Source organism: Mus musculus, chromosome 17 (assembly GCF_000001635.26).
Source record: "Mus musculus strain C57BL/6J chromosome 17, GRCm38.p6 C57BL/6J".
NCBI lineage: Eukaryota > Metazoa > Chordata > Mammalia > Rodentia > Muridae > Mus > Mus musculus.
Window position 1 is genome coordinate 37,148,356 of NC_000083.6, and position 21,787 is coordinate 37,170,142.

Below are 21,787 nucleotides of genomic sequence, written 5' to 3' on the forward strand. Positions count from 1 at the left end.
AATGACTTCATGAAATTTGCAGGCAAATGAATGGAACTAGAAAATATCATTGAGTGAGATAACCCAGACACACACACACACACACACACACACACACACACACACACACACACACACAAACACATGGTATGTACTCACTGATAAGTGGATTTTAGCCCAAAAGCTCAGAATACCCACAATACAACTCTCTAAACATAAGGACCAAGGTGTAGTTGCCTCAATACTACATAGAATGGTGAACAAAATAATCACAGGAAGTAGAGGTAGGGAAGGGCATGGGAGGGAGAGAGAAGGGGAGGAACAAAAAAGGGAGGGCAGGGTAAGATATTAGAAGGGACAGGAGAGAAGTACAGAGGGTCAGGAAATTGAATGGAATCATGTAGCAATGGGGAATACAGAACTGGGGATAGTCATTAGAAATTCCCGGACTTCAGGGAAATGAGAGGCTCCCAAGATCCAATGGTAATGACTTTAGCCAAAATACCCAATAAAGGGGAGATACAATCTGTAGAGACCACCTCCAATAGATAGGCATGGCCCCCAGTTGAGCGATGGGGCCACTCACACATCTCTCAATTTTTTAACCCAGAAATCTCCTTTCTAATGGAAAGAAAAAAAAAAAAAAAAAAAAGAAAAAAAAAAAAAGAAAAAAAAAAAAAAGGAACAGAGACTGAAGGAAAGGCCATCCCACCTAGGGATCCATCCCATGTGCAGACACCAAATCCCCACACTATTGCTGATGTCAAGAAGCACTTGTCATCAGGTACCTGCCATGGCTGTTCCCTGAGAGGTTCTACCAGCACCTTACCAATACAGATTCAGATACTCACAGCCAAACATCAGAGTGAGCATAGGGACCCCAATGGAAGAGCTAGGGGAGGGACTGAAAGAGCTGAAGGGGATTGCAACCCCAGAAGAACAATATCAACTAACTGGACCACCCAGAGCTCTCAGGGACTAAATCACCAACCCAAAAGTATACATGGAGAGAGCCATGGCTCCAGATACACATGTATCAGAGGGTGGCCTTATCTGATATCAAGTGGGGCGGGTTGGTCCTGTGGAGGCTTGATGCCCCAGCATAAGGGCTAGAGCAATGAGGTGGGAATGGATGAGTGGTTAGAGGAACACCCTTATAGAGCCAAAGTGGAGGGGAAAGAGAGAGGATGGGATGGGGGGGGGGTTTATGGAGGGGAAACCAGGAAGGGAGATATAGTTTGAAATGTATGTGAATAAAATGATTAATAAAACAATTTGTAGCTCCACACTTACAAAAACACCCAATCCCATCTAATGCTATCACATGAGACCAGATATAACAACACATTTTCTAAAATCAGTTTAATTAGTTTTGGTAATAAACTATAGTTTATTTATAGTAAATTTATAGTACACATATAAGGCATACTACAAAATAGGTATTTTATTTTAAAAGCACTAAATGACAAAAGGGTTTTTAAAAAACCCTCACACATTATGCTACACTGGCCAAGGATGGAGTTATATAAAGACACCTAGATGGCAACCATGTGGGAACCAGCCCCTTTGCAAACATATAAACTGAGTGTTCTGCCATTATTAGAGGTCATTTGACCTGGATATCATCAGAGGAGCTTGACCATAGCATTTTAATGTCTTCCTTTTTTCTTTTCACAATACATTTTAATTCACCATATATCACAATCACATCCCCACTCGCTGTTCTCTTCCCATCCCTCCCTCCTTACAAATTAATTCCCTTCCTTTCTACTCAGAGATAGGTAGATTGATGGATGGATGATAGATAGATAGATAGATGGATAGATCAGTAGATAGATAGATCAGTAGATAGATAGATAGATAGATGATAGATAGATAGATAGATGATAGATAGATAGATAGATAGATAGATAGATAGATGATAGCTATAGATAGGTAGATGGCAGATAGATGGATAGATATATGATAGATTGATCGATGGATAGATAGATAGATGACAAACCAAGACTTAAGAAGTCACTAGATTATCACTTTCTCTCACATTGTAAGAGGATCAAACGGCATCCTCCAACTCTCATATTTGCTGTATCCTAAGCCTTTGCTTGCATGGCACATGCAGACATGTGACTTCACTACACAGATATAACAACTGGAGAGAGAAGATATATCCAGAAAACACCATGAAAGAGTTTGAGAATTTATAGAAACAAAGACAGTGAAAATACAATGGAAAACAGAAAATATCAAGAGTAAATAATGTTTGAACTTAAAGTCTATAAAGGACATGAATATTTCTCTCTCCCTCTCTTTGGCTTTATAGTCACACTGAAGTGTCAATTAGGTGTGTTGCCTTGGCAATTTAAGATTTAATTTTTTTCCAAAAATAACTTTTAATTAAAATAGAATTGTATCATTTTCTCTCTACCTTTCTTTTCTCCCTCCAGCCCCCTTCTGGGTTCTTCCCTCACACGTCCTCACACGACTTCCTCTCAAGTCTATAGATAGCCTCCTCCTATTCTTCTTCTTCTTCTTCTTCTTCTTCTTCTTCTTCTTCTTCTTCTTCTTCTTCTTCTTCTTCTTCTTCTTCTTCTTCTTCTTCTTCTTCCTTATTGTTACACATATATGCACAAATATATAAATACAATATACATATCATGAAGAAACTTTGTAATTCAGAAATCACACAAGTATTTGCCCTTAGTTTCTTCCAGAAGCCGCATCCTTCCCCAGCAGCCTCCAGAATGCCCTCTTTACCTCCTTGTTCCTCAGGGTATATACAAGAGGGTTGAGTGTGGGAGTACCCACTGCATAAAAGAGACCAAAGAACTTGCTTCTCTCTTGGGCATAGGGATTTTTGGGCTGCAGATAGACAGCAATGACTGAGCTGTAAAAGAGGGTAACCACAATGAGGTGGGATGAACAGGTCCCAAAAGCTTTTCTGCGCCCTTTTGAAGAGTTAGTTTTTAGTACAGCCCTGGCAATGACACCATAAGAGACAATGATGAGGCTCAGAGGTACAAGCAGGAAGATGACACCTGCAACTGACAACTGAATCTCATTAAAAGTGGTGTCCCCACAAGAGAGTCGGATTAGAGATGGGACTTCACACAGAAAGTCATCTATTTGCCTATGGGAACAGAAGGGCAGTGTGAGGGTGGGTGGTATTTGAACTATGGATTGGACCAAACCTATAGCCCAGGCCACACCTGCCAACTGGCGACATAGGCGGGGGTGGATTATGGTGGCATAGTGCAGGGGCTGACAGACAGCCACATAGCGGTCAAAGGCCATTACTGTCAACAGGATGCACTCTGTTGTCCCCAGGAGCATGAAGATGAAGAGCTGGACAGAGCATCCCAGGAAGCTGATGGTCTTTGTGGGGCCCCAGAGGTTGAACAACATCTGGGGAACACAGGTTGTGGTGAAGCAGAGGTCCAAGAAGGAGAGGTTAGAGAGGAAGAAGTACATTGGAGAGTGGAGCCTGGGGTCCAGGGTGGACAGCAGGAGGATGAGTGTGTTTCCTAGGAGGGTGAGGAGGTAGGAGCACAAGACAACGACGAAGAGAACCTTTTCCAGTTGTGGGTGTTCAGAGAAGCCCAGGAGGAGGAAGCCCACGGGGGTGCTCTGGTTGACCATGGTCTCTGTATCTAGTTGGAGGAATGAGACTGTCAGCTTAGTGTGGTACAAAGGACCTGGTGACAATGCCGTGCCCTTTTTGTGCTTCTCAGGACATTGTCATGACATGCCAGGTGGACATTTTTCTTCTTCCTCTGCTCTCACAATGTTTACTTCCAAACCCATCACCAAGTAGGTCCTTGCCTTTACCTGTCTCACCTGCCTTTTACCTGTTTAGTTGCCACAAAGAAATGAAGAATGTGGTGGAGGTTGGGTAGATCCTCTTACTAGTGCCTCTGACTTTCTGGTTAATGATGGAGAATGTGGATTTCAGATGGGTGTATCAACTCCTTCACTGTTTCGGTAGAAATGTGTTGAGAGCCTTATGTTCTCAGTGTTTTTCTGGTTTTCCTCAGTGCTATCTCATTGCCTATTATCTCTTGGAGGAAGTAGCTAAATTCTGTGTTTTAGGTCTGAGGATACACCTTTGAGGAAGAAATCTGTCAAGCATGAACTGTAGTTTATATATATATATAGTTTATATATATATATATATATATATATATATATATATATATATATATATATACTTTACCAAAATAAACACAGCTAAATAAATAAAGATGAATAATAGAAATTAAAACCAATTAGTTTGAATGAATTTTCAGGTTGTATATCTGTTAGTTTTGATGTCTTATTATTTTTGTGTTGACTTGGTGGATACTGTTTGGCATGACTAGAAGTATTTTATTTTATACCTTAATTTTGTAAGGTAACTCATCAGAGACAGAATACGTCTTTTTGTTTTTGTTAATTTGAAGGTAGCTCGGGACCACCTTGGGTGCCAACTCGGCAGACAGTCCCATGGTCCCTAGAGGACTCTCCAGGCTGCAGGAGTCCTAGCATGTCCAGGATATTAGGATCACTAGTGAGTGGAACACAACATCTGTTCCAAACCAATTGTCACGGGCCTGTGACAGCAGAAGCAAGGACACAGCATTGCTTGACAAGCAGCTCTGGTTCCTTCTGATCAGTGCTGGTATTCCTTGGTTTCAAATACACCAGACAGCCCCATGATCCCTAGAGGAGACACCTCTTCCAGGCCCTATAACATGCCCAAGATCTTAGGATTCCAGGATACCAGGATAACAGGAGCTTGGTTACACCAGGATCTCAGGGTCTCAGAGGAAGCTTGACTGCCAAGAACTCTGACACACCCAGAATCTCAGGTTCACAGGATCCTGGAATCACAGAATCACAGAGAAAGCTGGACTCTGGAGTCCTGAATCAACAGGCTCCAATCAGATAAATCGAGTGCAGCCAGCCCAGGCTACTATACCCAGCAAAACTCTCAATTACCATAGATGGAGAAACCAAGTATTCCATGACAAAAACAAATTCACACAATATCTTTCCATAAATCCAGCCTTTCAAAGGATAATAACAGGAAAACACCAATACAAGTAGGAAAATTATGTCCTAGGAAAAACAAGAAAGTAACCCTTCAACAAACCTAAAAGAGGAGAGCAGCAAGAACAGAATCCCAACTGTAACAACAAAAATAACAGGAAGTAACAATTACTTTTCCTTAATATCTCTTCATATCAATGGACTCAATTCCCCAATAAAAAGACATAAACTAAGAGACTGACTACTAAAGAGGATCCAACATTTTTCTGCTTACAGGAAACCCACCTCAAGGACAAAGACAGACACTATCTCAGAATAAAAGGCTGGAGTTCAATTTTCCAAACAAATGGTCTGAAGAAACAAGCTGAAGTAATCATTATAATATAAAATAAAATAGACTTCCAACCCAAAGTTTTTTAAAAAAGACAAGGAGGGGCACTTCATCTTCATCAAAGGTAAAATTTTACAAGATGAACTCTCAATTCTAAATATCTAAGCTCCAAATGCAAGGGCATCCACAATCACTAAAGAAACTTTAGTAAAGCTCAAATGATACATTACACCACACATAATAACAGTGAGAGACTTTAACACCCCACTCTCATCAGTGGACAGATCCTGGAATCAGAATCTAAACAGAGATAAAATGAAACTAACAGAAGTTATGAAACAAATGGATTTAACAGATATCTACAGAACATTTTATCTTAAGAGAAAAACTTATACCTTTTTCTCAGCACCTCATAGTACCTTCTCCAAAACTGACCATGTAATGTCACAAAACAGGCCTCAACAGATACAAAAATATTGAAATTATCTCACGCATCCTATCAGATCACCATGGATTAAAGCTGATCTTCAATAACGACAGAAATAATAGAAAGCCAACATTGACATGGAAGCTGAACAACACTCTACTCAATTATAACTTGGTCAAGGAAGAAATAAAGAAAGAAATTAAAGACTTTTTAGAGTTTAATGAAAATGAAGCCACAACATATCCAAACTTAGGTGACACAATGAAAGCAGTCCTAAGAGGAAAACTGATAGCTCTGAGTGTCACCAAAAATAAACTAGAGAGAGCACACACTAGCAGCTTGCCAGCACACCTAAAAGCTCTAGAACAAAGGCAAGCAAATTCACCCAAGAGGAGTAGACGGCAGGAAATAATCAAACTTAGGGCTGTAATCAACCAAATAGAAACAAAAAGAACCATACAAAGAATCAACCAAACCAGAAGGTGTTTTTTTTTTTAGAAAATCAACACGATAGATAAACCCTTAGCCACACTAACTAGAGGCATAGGGATAGTATCCTAATTAACATAATCAGAAATGAGAAGGGAGACATAAGAACAGAACCTGAGCGAATCCAAAACATCATCAGATCATACTACAAAAGGCTATACTCAACAAAACTGGAAGACCTGGATGATTTAACAATCTAAATAGCCCCATATCCCCTAAAGTAATAGAAGCAGTCATCAATAGTCTCCCAACCAAAAACAAAGCCCAGGACCAGAGGAGTTTAGTGCAGAGTTTTAGCAGACCTTCAAAGAAGACCTAATTCCAATTCTCCTCAAACTATTTCACAAAATAGAATCAGAAGGTACTCTATACAATTCATTCTATGGAGCCATAATTACTCTGATACCCAAACCAAACAAAGAGCCAACAAAGAAAGAGAACTTCAGACCAATTTCCCTTATGAATATCCATGCAAAAATACTCAATAAAATTCTCGCTAACTGAATCCAAGAACACATCGAAACAATCATCCATCATGATCAAGTAGGCACATTCCAGGGATGCAGGGATGGTTTAATATATGTAAGTCCATCAACATAATCCACTATATAAACAAACTCAAAGACAAAAACCACATGATCATCTCATTAGATGCTGAGAAAGCATTTGACAAAATCCAACACCCATTCATGATAAAAGTCATGGAAAGATCAGGAATTCAAAGTCCATACCTAAACATAATAAAAGCAATCTACAGCAAACCAGTAGCCAACATCAAAGTAAATGGAGAGAAGCTGGAAGCAATTCCACTAAAATCAGGGACTAGACAAGGTTTCCCACTTTCTCCCTACCTACTCAATATAGTACTTGAAGTCCTAGTCAGAGCAGTTAGACAACAAAAGGAGATCAAGAGGATACACATTGGAAAGGAAGAATTCAAAATATCACTATTTGCAGATGATATGATAGCATATATAAGTGACTCTAAAAATTTCACCAGAGAACTCCTTAACCTGATACAACTTCACTAAAGTAGATGGATATAAAAGTAACTCAAACAAATCAGTGGCCTACCTCTACACCAAGGATTAACAGGCTGAGAAAGAAATTAAGGAAAGAACACCCTTCACAAATAGTCACAAATAATATAAAATACCTTGGAGTGACTCAAACGAAGGAAGTGAAATATCTGTATGATAAGAACTTCAAGTCTCTGAAGAAAGAAACCAAAGAAGATCTCAGAACATGGAAAGATCTCCCATGCTCATGGATTGGTGGGATCAATGTAGTAAAAATGGCTATCTTGCCAAAAGCAATCTACAGATTCAATGCAATCCCCATCAAAATTCCAACTCAATTCTTCAACGAGTTAGAAAGGGTAATTTGCAAATTCATCTGGAAGGACAAAAAACAAACAAACAAAAAAAAAAAACCAACAACAACAACAAAAACCAAAACCAAGGATAGCAAAAACTCTTCTCAAGGATAAAAGAACCTCTGGTAGTATCACCATGCCTGACCTAAAGCTGTACTACAGAGCAATTGTGATAAAAACTGCATGGTAGTGGTACAGCAACAGACAGGTAGATAACTGGAATAGAATTTAAGACTCAGAAAGGAAACCACACACATATGGTCACTTGATCTTGACAAGGGAGCTAAAACTATCCAGTGGAAAAAAGACAGCATTTTCAACAAATGGTGCTGGCACACCTGTCAGTCATCATGTAGAAGAATGGGAATTGATCCATTCTTATCTCGTTGTACTAAGGTCAAGTCTAAGTGAATCAAGGAACTCCACATAAAACCAGAGACACTGAACCTTATAGAGGAAAAAGTGGGGAAAAGCCTCAAAGATATGGGTATAGGGGAAAAACTCTTGAACAGAACAGCAATGGCTTGTGCTGTAAGATCAAGAACTGACAAATGGGACCTCATAAAATGCGAAGCTTCTGTAAGGCAAATGACAATGTCAATAAGACAAAAAGGTCACCAACTGATTGGGAAAGGATCTTTACCAATCCTAAATCAGATAGGTGACTAATATCCAATATATACAAAGAACTCAAGAAGCTGGACTCCAGAAAATCAAATAACCACATTACAAAATGTGTTATAGAGCTAAATAAAGAATTCTCTACTGAGGAATACCGAATGGCTTAGAAGCACTGGGAAAAATGTTCAATTTCCTTAATCATCAGGAAAATGCAAACCAAAACTATTCTAGTGCCTGGCACACACAGAAGTGGATGCTCACAGTCATCTATTGGATGGAACACAGGGCTCCTAATGGAGTAGCTAGGGAAAGTAGCCAAGGAGCTCAAGGGGTCTGCAACCCAATAGGTGGAACAACAATATGAAATAAACAGTACTCCCAGAGCTCATGTGTCTAGCTGCATATGTAGCAGAAGATGGCCTAGTCGGCCATCATTTGGAAGAGAGGCCCTTTGGACTTGTAAACCTTATATGCCCCAGTACAGGGGAATGCCGGGGCCAAGAAGTGGGAGAGGGTGGATAGGGAATCAGGGAAGGGGAGGGTATAGGAGACTTTTGGGATAGCATTTGAAATGTAAATGATGAAAATATCTAATACAATTTGAAAAAAAACCCTGAGATTCCACCTCACACCAGTCAGAATGGCTAAGATCAAAAATTCAGGTGACAGCAGATGCTGTTGAGGATGTGGAGAAAGAGGAACACTCCTCCATTGCTGATGGAATTGCAAGCTGGTACAAACATTCTGGAAATCAGTTTGGCAGTTCCTCAGAAAATTGGACATAGTGTTACTGGAGGATCCAGCAATTCCTCTCCTGAGCATATACCCAGAATATGTTCTAACAAGTAATAGGGACACATGCTCCACTATGATCATAGAAGCCATATTTATAATAGCCAGAAGCTTGAAAGAATCCAGATGTCCCTCAACAGAGGAATGGATACAGAAAATGTGTACATTTACACAATGGAGTACTACTCAGCTCTCAAAAACAATCAATTTATGAAATTCTTAGGCAAATGAATGGATCTGGAGGATATCATTCTGAGTGAGGTAAACCAATCAGAAAAGAACATACATGATATGCACTCACTTATAAGTGGATATTAACCCAGAAAATTAGACTACCCAAGATACAATTTGCAAAACACATGAAACTCAAGAAGAAGGAAGACCAAAATGTGGATACTTCATTCCTTCTTAGAATGGGGAACAAAATACCCATGTAACAAGTTACAGAGACAAAGTTTGGAGCTGAGATGAAAGAAAAGACCATCCAGATACCGCCCCACCCAGGGGTCTGTCCCATATACAACCACCAATCCCAGACACTATTGCATATGCCAACAATAGCCTGTTGACAGGAGCCTGATGTAGCTATCTTCTGTGAGGCTCTGCCAGTGCCTGGCAAATACAGAAGTGGATGCTCACAGTTGGAAGGAGCACAAGGTCCCCGATGAAGGAGCTAAAGACAGTATCCAGGAAGGTGAAGGGGTCTGAAGCCCCATAGGAGGAACAACAATATGAACTAATCAGTACCCCCCCAGAGCTCCTTGGAATTATACCACCAGTTAAAGAAAACAAATGTTGAAACTTGTGGCTCTAGCTACATATGTAGCAGAGGATGGCCTAGTCAGTCATCAGTGGGAGGAGAGGCCCTTGGTCCTGTGAAGTCTCTATGCCCCAGTATAGGGGAATGCCAGGACCAGGAATGGGAGTGGGTGGGTTGGGGAGCAGGGAGTGGGGGGAGGCAATAGGTGATTTTCAGAGGCAAATCTAGGAAAGGGGATAGTATTTAAAATGTAAATAAAGAAAATATCTATTAAAAAAAGGAAAAAGTTGAAATAGCATTTTGTTTTGGTGTACAGGCTCACCATTGAGTCTGGACAATCTTCCTGCATCAGCTTCTGGAGTGCTGGAGTTGTAAGTGTGAGCTACCAAACTTGGCTTAGAATGTGTTATACAAGCCGTGCGGGAGGCAGAGGCAGGCGGATTTCTGAGTTCGAGGCCAGCCTGGTCTACAAAGTGAGTTCCAGGACAGCCAGGGCTATACAGAGAAACCCTGTCTCAAAAAAACAAAACAAAACAAAGAAAAAAAGAATGTGTTATGCACGTGAGAGATTTTCCTTTATGTGGCTCCATGCATGCATAACAGACTATTTCTCTTGTCTTGGCTTCTTTAATCATCTAACTAAACAGCTGCCCTGGTTAGGAAGTAGCATTGGATCAATTACTCAGTCCTCATGAGAAGTTAACAGGCAGGAGGTTAGAGTGGCTTGTTAAAATCACTGTGGCTCACAGTTGCATTATTAAAAGACACAGATAGAAATGTCTGCCATGTGGGTTGTATGGGGTGAATGAAAGTAAAGAATTCATAAGATGAAGGGCATATTTGGGGGAAGTATGGGGGCTGGAGTGATGGCCCCATTGTTAAGGGCATGTGCTTTTCTTGCAGAGGGCCCTAGGCCAGTTCCCAGTATCCACGTGGTGGCTTATACCAAGCCATGTAGTTACATACACACATGCAGGCAAAATACTAATATACATGATATAAAATAAATAGACCTCGTTAATATACACTGCATTTATTTGTGTGTGTGTGTGTGTGTGTGTGTGTGTGTGTGTGTGTGTGTGAGACAGTATATGTGTTGAGGTCAGAATACAACTATGGGAATTGCTTTAAATCTATCAAGATGGTCCATGGAATTTAATGCATTTCATAGGGATTGATAGACACACTTTTAACCACTTCATTGGGTTGGCCTCATTTTTTTTCCCCTTTGAGGTCAGGGTTTCATGTAGTCCAGGTTGTTCTCAAACTCTTAGTTTAAAGAGTGACTTTAAACTCCTGGTTCTCCAGTCTCTACTGCAGAAATGTGGGAATTACAGCACACCCAACTGTTTTCTTTTTTGAGATGTACTTCATAGAATGTAAAAGTTATCCTTTGACAGTATGTAATTTGTGTGTGTCTCTCTGTGTGTGTGTGTGTTCTCATGCACACATGTATGTGTAACCCTGTGGGAGGCCAGAGGTTGATGTTCAGTGTTTTTCTCAGTTGCAGTCTATCTTGTGTTTTTGTGAGCTCAGTAATTTGGCTAGATTTGCTTGCCATTAAGCCCAAAGGTTCCTTCTGTCTCTGCCTTCTCATGCTGGCTTAATATGTATGAACATTGTTCTTGGCTCTTTACATGCGTGTTGGGCTCTCAGCTCTGGTTTTCATGAGCATGCAGCCCACACAGCACATTACCAACTGAGCTGTCTCCCATATGAATTCATTGTTTTAAAAGTGCCCTTACCAGTCAAATGGCCAGACCAGAACCAACTACCTCATTATCCCAACTTAATCCTGTGACAGCAGCCAATCCTCATTTGCTTTCCTTATTTACAAATTTTAGTATGTGTCCTTAGCGACACCCATCTCCATTTGATTATTGTCCTTACTGACCCTGTCTCTAACTTGGCTCTTCCCATGGCTCTTCTTTTCTCTATCTGATTTCTGGATCTCTTTAGAGTTTATCTTCTTTAGTGGGGCCACCTTTTTCTGTCTTTTGATGAATTATGCTTACCATTGTTTTTCCTAGTTTGCATCATTCTAAATCATGCATTTATTTGTCTGTGAATTTTTCTGCTTCTGGTACTACAAGATGGGACTGGTCACCTGAAGTGCTTGCTGAAGGTCTGGCAATCATTCCTTGCTTTTGCTTTTAACACTTTCCAATTATGGAGTGCTTCACATGTGCCGTGTACGGCAAACAGCTCCCTGAACACCTAGTTTCCATATCAGCCCTGCAAAGATCTTATCAATTTTACCGTGAATCTTTACAGTGAACAGTTTCAGGGCAAGTAAGGTTTCTAAGGTTGCCCACATGACAAATGTTGGGAACCAAGTTAGTGTTACAGAAAATTTCCCACACCTGGGGGAGTACAGAAGGAGCTATGACAGACTGTGGCATTTTCCTGTCCAAAATACAAGCGAGTGAGGCCATCAGATCAGCAGCTGGTAAGTTACTCTGTTTGTATTAGTGCCTAGTACCTGGAATCTTGGTGCTCAAGAAGCAGCAGCATGTGATATTTGTGTTTGGGATCAGCCTGGGGTACATTTTCTTCAAAAGCAAAACCAATAAAAAACAACCCCCAAAGCAAGCAGATAAAAATCCCTCATCCCCTTTAATTCCCTATCTGTGGGTCTATTGTTTAGGACACATGGAAACTGATATAATGTGAGAGAAAGGCTAACACTCTACTTACCTTCAACTGGAGGAGTATTTTGGTTGCCAGCAATTGTCCATGATAAAATTTTTAATGGGTGCCTCTTTTCTGCATGGACATCAAGAAGAAAACTCAAACTAAGAAAGAAGGATGGTCTCTGAAGGGTCAGCTTGATCTCTGATTGAAGTAAGGATCATTCAACTTTGCAGCCAGTGTTTTTAAAGGACACACCCTGTGTTTTTGTTAGAGGTACCTTACTTGATTCTTCAATTATCAGGTTTTTATGAGCTTTTCAATCATGATTACCTAGAATCTTCCTTGCCAGGAGTATTTGTACTAATAAACAGAGCAAAAACTAAATGAGGACTCTAAATCCGTCCAGCCAAGCTGTCAGCATTGTCCCTTACAACCCTACATCATATGAGTATCTTCCTTTTGATATGACAAGTTAACAAAGGAAGTTTAATCTGCTAGGTTACTGCAATATAGTGGTAAGTGCCAGAGTTCATGTGTAAACACAGATGAACTGACCACTTCACCAACCACAGTCTGCTGCCTTTTCTAAGAAGTAAAATGAGGCCAAGTGGGGAAGAGGCATCTCTTAATTAGCAAGGTTTTGGCAAACAGTCTGTTTCAGTGGCCCTGCTGGTGGAAAGCCTGACATTAGGTATGTGGTAGAGAGAGGGACCCCAGATCCCAGGACTCCTCTCCTATGGAGAGAAACATCTCATTAATTCAGCTGAGACCCAGGGGTTCCACAGCCCACAGATAGTTAGCTAGTAATTATGATAGAAGGGGCAGGAGACTCTCTGGAGAAAGTGTGCCAGCAATAGAATTACTAGAATAAGTCAGAAAGTCACCCACTCCTTTTGTTACCAGGGATAACCTGAGTCACATTGTTTCCCTCTACCCAGCATCTAGACATTGTTTCAGTTCTCTGATTTCTACAAATGTCCACATTGCTCATGTGTGTGTGTGTATACACTTGTGTATATGTAGACATCTGTCTAACCCTCATTTGATACAGGCAATTATTCTTCCTGTCAGCCATCAGTTTTAGGATATGAGGTCCACATCATAGTGGATGTTTCAGGTATGATCCACAGTCATACTGAATAGTCATTTTTAACTATTTTAACTATAAAGTCATTTTAATAGTCATACTTTAATAGTCTGAGTGTATAACTGGATGTTCATATTTTCGTAGATTGTAGAATCTCTACACTGTTTCTTTGGTGTCTTAAGGGACAGTTGTAGCAGCTGCCAGGAAATGTGATGAAATCCCATTAATTACAAGTGGAACTATAACACTGACGTTTATGAAAAGCTAATGACAATGTGAAAAAGATTGTTATAATGCTAGAAAGTAGAAAGGGTCACACAAATAAAATGCAAATTTAATAAAAGTATGATGTTAATGAATAAACATATGAAGTCAAGACTATAAGGAAGGTAATGAACATTTTTTAAAAGATTTATTTATTTATTTATTTATTTATTTATTTATTTATTTATTTATTTATTTGTTATATGTGTGTACACTGTAGCTGTCTTCAGACACTCCAGAAGAGGGCATCAGATTTTTGTTATGGATGGTTGTGAGCCACCATGTTGGTGCTGGGATTTGAACTCAGGACCTTTGGAAGAGCAGTCGGTGCTCTTAACTGCTGAGCCATCTCACCAGCCCAGGAATATGCTGCAGATCCCCTTTGGTCCTTGTCTGTGTGGAACGGGTCTCTGGTTGCAGGTGGACAAGGAGTCAGTGGGAATTGACAGACAGACTCAACACGAGGGAGTGTGGATCTGAATGTAATTTGTCAAATCGAGCACCAAACTTTTTATACAGAAGAAAATAGGGAAGTTGGGTGACACACCGGCTAGGTACAAAGAGGTTACTGGATTCTTACACAGAACAGAGGAATACAAACATGGAAGAACTGTCAGGAACCAACTGGCATAAAATTCAATGTTAACAACTAGGATCAAAAACAGCTCCACCTAAGGCCCACTTAATCTTAGAAGCCAGAGGCAAGGACTTCGTGCCCTTGCCATAGTTCCTATTCTAGTCTATTGTATAGACCACCTTCCCCCTAGGTCATTGTAAATACTTGTGTATGGGTGTAACTCAACTATCTATAGTTTTAAGTATCTACCCTGGTTCCTCTTTAGGTCACAAACTTCCTTCTTCCTAGATAATGGTAAACTCTGTAGGGCAGTGACTTAGCTATCCATGCCCAAGATCGTATCAAGGACTGCCTAGAATCTAAATTAGCTATGTCAAAATATCAATCCTTAGGAGCACTTGTAATAAAGCAATATTAAGGGAAAGCACACAGATCCGTTTATCAACTGAAGCAAGGACATTGGAGCATTCTTTATACAGGATGCCACGATTCCAGGAGACTAAGTTTCTGTGAACTTTTCGCCTCGGGACAGCACCCAGGTTTTCGGGGCCTGTCATGCTTGTCATTACTGGAGTGGATGTAGCAGGAATGAACATTTATTTAACTGTAAAACATTCCAGAATACCCTACAAACCCACAGTTAAGGGCAACTGCGCTGAAGATGCCCTTTCTGAAGATGCCCTTTCTAGCTTTGATCTCTTTCTAGCTAGAAGAAAAGTATACGCAAACCCTGCTGACAAAAGTACTGAACCACGTGGGATTCCATGGATTCATAGAAAGAAAGAAAGAAAGAAAAAGGAGACTCAGACTTGGCAACAATTTATTTACAGTCCATGAGACTACAGTTATACAGGAGCAAAGCTGCTCTCTGTGTAGATAAGTTACTGTTACCTCAGTAACTGTGGAAAGGCAATCTTGGTTTACAAACAAAACTAAAAAAAAAAAAAAAAAAAAAAAAAAAACTACTGCAAACTGAATGGACTAAGAAAATCAAGCCTTGAACAATGAACAAAAACATTTTCCATAAAAACAGCTTCATTTATGATGTTTGCTTAGTGCATTTTACATTAACTTCCTCTTCCCAACCAAAGATGCTCACCGTCCTGAGCCTGTCTATTAAAGCATTCACTGTTTGTTCACTAAAACCACTAACTGAAGATTTCTGACGTAATAGGGGCTTGGGCCTCAGATACAAATTCTCATTTCTACATCAAGGGTGTTGGTCTTTCCAAAGAAGGGGAGAGGGGTAGGTTGCTACCACAATGCATGTATTGAGATGTGACTACTTTCTACTGAATACACTAAATTTCATATTCATCTATACAAAAATCCTACACTCAAATTTTTCTGAGTTACTAGGAGGAAAAAACACAACATTTCTCCTGGTGCTTCTGGAAAGTACATATATTAAGTGGCATTTTGTGATACCATTACTTTTGAAATTATTGAGCACAAGGCTTTGCATTGGCTAGCAAATGCTCTACCACTGAGCTACCCTCCAGTCTCCAGTTAGCTTTCCTTTTAATTACAAGGATGAAATAGTATTTTTAAAGGATAAGTGACCAGTTGCATATCTAGATCAAGACTCATCAATACCATCACAAGTTCTTCAGTGATTTTCTTTGAACGCCTTTTCTAGTAATCACTGATTTTCAATGTGTTCTTGGCTAAGTCATTCCAGGTCTTCACGTTGGGATAGTCTTCCAAATCTTCATAGAGTGACCAGACAATAATCCAGTCTCCTTAGTTCTCGGGGCTGACCAGGCTTCTCACAACCTGAAGGCACTGCTCTTTCAGCATATATACCGGCAGCATGATGTTGGCCAGAGCAGGCTGCTCATCAACGTTAAGAGATGGCACAAATAACTCAGTTCGGTTAACCAGGAGTCTGTCGTTCGTCCTTGCATCCATGAAGAGCCACGGGTGACCTCGGTAGCTGTTGATGTGGAGACTGGTGCCCGGCAGCAGCGTCTGGAAGGGCTGTGGTTCACCTTGAAAATCAAGCCACAGGGGCTGCACCAAGCGTGGACTGCGGTCCCAGACCACCATGCAGGACAGATATGCAGGTTTACCATCGCTGAGCGCAGTGAGGGTGGTGGCCGCCCTCCAGCCATAGGTCCCCGGGAGTCTTCTGGGTTCAACCCCAAGACGAGGTCGGGTCTAGAATTCCTCTGCCCGGGTCACCCCCCTATAGGACTCAGCAGCAGCAGCCACAGTGCACGCGGGTTTTTCATACCAGGACTCAGGCGCTCTGACTAGTTCTTCGGGTCCCTGCCCATAGCTCCAGGAAGAGCAGGCTGGGAAGGTGTGCTATCCCGGCTTTCAGGTAGACAAATTTAACTTTCTCAGGACTTGGGACCTTGCCAGAACACACAGCATCAACTTGGCAAACAAGCTCCTCTTCCTCTTCTCTCTTCTCTTCTCTTCTCTTCTCTTCTCTTCTCTTCTCTTCTCTTCTCTTCTCTTCTCTTCCTCTTCCTCTTCCTCTTCTCTATTCTCCTCCCCTCCCCTCTTCTCCCCACTCCCGTCTCCTCTCCCCACCTCCCCTCCCCTCCCGTCTCCCCTGCCCTCCTTCCCACTCCCCTTCTCCTTTCTTTTTTCTCTTTCTTTCTTTCTTTCTTTCTTTCTTTCTTTCTTTCTTTCTTTCTTTCTTTCTTTCTTTTGAATTAAAAAAATTTTAAGATATTTTATTTATTTATATTTCAAATGTTATCCCCTTTCCTAATTTCCCCTCCAAAAATCCCCTACCCCCTTCCCCCTCCCCCTACTCCCCAACCCACTCACTCCCATTCCTGGTCCTGGCATTCCACTATACTGGGGCATAGAGCCTTCACAGGACCAAGGGCCTCTCCTCCCATTGATGACCGACTAGGCCATCCTCTGCTACATATATAGCTAGAGCCACAAGTTCCACCATGTGTTTTCTTTGATTGGTGGTATAGTTCCAAGGAGCTCTGGGGGTACTGGTTAGTTCATATTGTTGTTCCTCCTATGGGGCTTCAGACCTCTTCAGCTCCATGAGTACTTTCTCTAGCTCCTTCATGGGGACCTTGTGCTCCGTCCAATGGATGGTTGTGAGCATCCACTTCTGTATTTGCCAGGCACTGGCAGAGCCGCACAGGAGACAGATATATCATGCTCCTGTCAGCAGGCATTTGTTGGCATCTGCCTAGTGTCTGCGTTTGGTGGTTGTTTATGGGATGGATCCCCAAGTGGGGCAATTTCTGGATGGTCTTTCCTTCAGGCTCTGCTCCGAACTTTGTCTCTGTAACTCCTTCCATGGGAATTTTGTTCCCCATTCTAAGAAGGAACGAAGTATCCACACTTTGGTCTTCCTTCTTCTTGAGTTTCATGTGTTTTGCATATTGTATCTTGGGTATTCTAAGTTTCTGGGCTAATATCCACTTATCAGTGAATGCATATCATGTGTTTTCTTTTCTGATTGGGTTACCTCACTCAGGATGATATCCTTCAGATCCATACATTTGCCTAAGAATTTCATAAATTCATTCTTTTTAGTAGTACTCCATTGTGTAAGTGTACCACATTTTCTGTATCCATTCCTCTGTTGAGGGACATCTGGGTTCTTTCCAGCTTCTGACTATTATAAATAAGGCTGCTATGAACATAGTGGAGCATGTGTCCTTATTACAAGTTGGAACATCTTCTGGGTATATGCCCAGGAGAGGAATTGCTGGACTTCTGGTAGTACTATATCCAATTTTCTTAGGAACCACGAGACTGATTTCCAGAGTGGTTGTACCAGCTTGCAATCCCACCAGCAATTGCATCCTCATCAGAACTCCTGATCCCTGTGTCCTGTCTGAATATCTGAATAACCTTGTTTCACGATATCCTTGGAGGCATGCTGGGACCAGCTCCTTACTAACATGTCTCAGACTGATATCATTCTTTCTTAGACTCAGTAATTTTTTTTAATGTTGAATAAATGGAATGTATTTTATGCTTTTGGATCATCTCCAGTTCTTGAAATGGTGAGTTTTATTTATTTCAAATATATTGACATTTTTAAAGGGATATTTTCCCAAGCTTCTCACCCATCCATTCTGTCTTTACTGAATTTCACAAAAATATTTGTTTTATTATTTTTAATACTTCTGTGTGTGTGTATAAAACTAGGTATATGTATATGCAGGTGTATATAGCAACTAGGGGTGTCAGATTCCCTGGTCTTGAGTTATGAGCCTTCTGATATGGGTACTGGAAGCTCTATAAGAGTAGTACATGCTATTAATGGCTGAATCATCTGTTTAACACACATGTTTTCTTCTAGTGCTGAAAATTCAACTTAGAGACTCACATGCTAGGCAAATGTTCTTCCACTGAGATATATTGCAGTCACCTCTTTCCCTTTCACGGAATGTTAACTGCACCATCAGCAAATAAGAATTCAGAGGCCTGGAGAAATGGCTCAGTGCATAAGAGCACTTGCTACTCTTGCCAAGGACAGGAGTTTGGACCCTTGTACATGGTAGTTCACAATGGCCTGTAATTCTTGCTTCGGGATCCAAGGTCTTTTGGTAACTCAATCTCTGGTGGTGGGCAAGTAGGTGGAACTTCTGGGTTGGATGGAGGAAGAGAGGAAGCAGGGGAGAGTTAGGTCTTTTTGGAACGGGGACAGCATAAGAGTAAGATGTAGCTGCTAGAGTTTCCCGGTATCATGGTGGATATGCAAGGATTCACCACCAAAGGAATTAGATTTTAGTAAGGCTTACAAGATTAGGTTTTAGTTGTTGCACCCAGAGACTGAGTTACCATTGTTTCTGAACTAAGTTTGTGTTGCATTTTCCTTCACGCTGTGGCTTGTCTGGGTTCAAGAGAGAAAGGTAAGAGAGCAATGCATGAGTTTTCCTGACATGCAACACAAGGCCGTGGAGGATTTGAAGCAAGGGGCTAGCATGGTAGCGACCCACAAGTGGAAACTTAGCAAGATGGGTGGAGAGATTGTAGAGATCTGAGTCAGAGCCTCCATGAGATAAAAATAGGTCGGTCATTGCCCGCCAGGCAGCAGGGGCAGAGAGTTGGAGGCACAGGAAAGGACAAGGGAGGGACAGAGTTCTGATTCTAGGTGTATATCTTGCATTTCCAAAATGAGAATCAATTCTCTGAATTCTCTCATCTTTGAGTAGGAAACTCTCTGGATTAGTTTTTGTTGTTGTTGTTTGTTTTTTTGTTTGTTTTTAAATGGGAGTCTCCCTGGCTTCTTTCTAGTTTTACTATAGAAGAAACTCCACATGCTGTGGGTTATGTTGTGTTAAAGTGCCATACATCTTTAATTCCTGTGCATGAAGACAGAGACAGGAGGATCTCTGTGAGTTTGAGGCCAGCCTGGTCTACAGAGTGAGTTCTAGGACAGCCAGAGCCTGCCTTGAAAAAAACTAAAAACAAAACAAAAAACAACAAACAACAACAAAATCCCAAAACCCTACGTGAAGTATAGAATGATGATATGGACAGCAAGAAAAACAATGTACAAAGGACATTGAGAACCTGTAAACAAAATAACGTGGAAATGAAACAAAATGAATGGAAAAGAAATAAATATTAGCTATATTTTTTAATGTGAACTAAGATACACCCCCTGATTTTTGTCACCCAAAGTACCTATTTTTGTTAAGAAAGTATCCCTGCTGGGAAGTCTAAGCAGAAGGCTCTCCTCCTTACATCTAGGGTGTGTCAGAGCTTAAACTACTCTCTTAAATTATTTTCTAAACCTGTAGTACAATGTATTATTGTAACTCCAACCATTTTATCCAAAGTAAACATCCAGCAAAAACAAAGTTTGATTACTTAACATTTTGTTTGATTTAATTGCAAGACACTTGAGGGCCAAATGGAGGTGGGGCAGGGAATAGGTCTTTGTTTTTTTATTCTTAGAGCAGAAATATTTTTTTTAAAGGAAAAAAGTGGCTAGGCTATAGGCTCAAAAACCAAAAAAAAAAAAAAAAAAAAAGACTTCTTCCATAAACAAGTGCTGAATTAAGATTGATGTCCTAGAAAGTATAGAAACATCTATGAGAGGGATCCTGGTCTACTTGGAACTACAGCCTGTCCACAGATTAGAAGATTCTCTTCAAATTGTCAGTGCTTCCTCTTAGAGTTACAGCTTCTGACCTATATCAAAATCCAACAACTAACAAATGTATTACATACTCTATCCTAAAATTATATGGACTGGATTGAGAATTCTTTTTTAATTGGCTTTTTAAATGTGTTTTAGTTCTCTAATGAAATTTATGTCTTGGTCTATTTTTTTTAATGTCTAGATGAATAAAATCTATAATCATTAAAAAAAGATACACCCCCTGTTTCTCTGTCTGTCTCTGTGTCTCTGTCTTCCTCTTCCTCTCCCTCATCCATAGACACATGATAGAAAATACAAACTCATCCTAGATAGGGTGCCAAAAGTAGGTCAAATAAATTATTCCATTCAAGTCCAGATTGACCAACAAATGAGTTTGTTTACTGTAGTTACAGAAGAATGGGTGATAAATTACAGCTGTATATCTAAATGCCTCACTTAAGCATGGATGAGGACACTTGTAAGTTGTTTCACTAGGGTCTGGTGTACAACTTGCTTGCACCTAGATCTTTGGAGAGGTATCTCTCTTCCAATTGTTTACGTGTTATGCCATCTCAAGGAGGAATCATCAGAGTCCTGAAAATTTCATGAACTTCCTGAGTTTTGTAAGATTTTTTTTCCTTCCTTCTAAATTTATTGAGTCAGATGAGTTTCCTTGATCAGTCCGGGTAAGAATGCTTCCTTTTGGAAGAAACACTTAGCACTCTTCCCACTCATCTGCTGATTCTGCTTCTCTCCTTCTCACTACCCATCCCCCTCCACTATAGCCTGCCACTCACTAGGTCTACTGTTGTGGCTTGGAAGAGTAAGTAGACTCAGAAGTTCATTTTTTTTAAAACAAAGGTTCTAATTCATCTTAATTTGGAAAGTATGCTAAGTATTTCTTCCTCAGCTCTCCTCAGAGTCCTCATCTTTCCTTAGCAGCTTCCAGAATGCTCTTTTTACCTCCTTGTTCCTCAGGGTATATACAAGAGGGTTGAGTATAGGGGTACCCACTGCATAAAAGAGACCAAAGAACTTGCCCCTCTCTCGGGCATAAGGGTTTTTGGGCTGCAGATAAACTGCAATGACTGAGCTGTAGAAGAGAGTGACCACAATGAGGTGGGAGGAACAGGTCCCAAAAGCTTTCCTGCGCCCCTTTGCAGAGCTTATCTTCAGCACTGCCCTGGCAATGGCACCATAAGAGACAAGGATGAGACTCAGAGGCACAACCACAATGAAGATACTAGCAACAGCCATCTGGATCTCATTATATGTGATGTCTCCACAAGAGAGTTGAATTAGAGATGGGACTTCACACACAAAGTTGTCTATCTGCCTGTG

The 21,787-nt window shown here is 40.7% G+C and overlaps 1 protein-coding gene and 2 pseudogenes across 1 annotated transcript; all 3 read right to left on the reverse strand.

The window, feature by feature from the left end:
• Positions 1-2,676: 2,676 nt before the first annotated feature.
• Positions 2,677-3,615, reverse strand: Olfr93 (olfactory receptor 93). Its single transcript, NM_001011813.1, has one exon. The coding sequence runs from the start codon at positions 3,613-3,615 to the stop codon at positions 2,677-2,679; it is 939 nt and encodes a 312-aa protein (NP_001011813.1).
• Positions 16,007-16,403, reverse strand: Vhl-ps1 (von Hippel-Lindau tumor suppressor-like, pseudogene 1; annotated as a pseudogene).
• The window catches only part of Olfr753-ps1 (olfactory receptor 753, pseudogene 1), a 936-nt pseudogene continuing 504 nt past the window's right edge, over positions 21,356-21,787 (reverse strand).

Excerpts from the sequence above, each read along its gene's own strand:
- Olfr93 (NM_001011813.1), bottom strand. The coding sequence starts at position 3,615 with ATGGTCAACCAGAGCACCCCCGTGGGCTTCCTCCTCCTGGGCTTCTCT.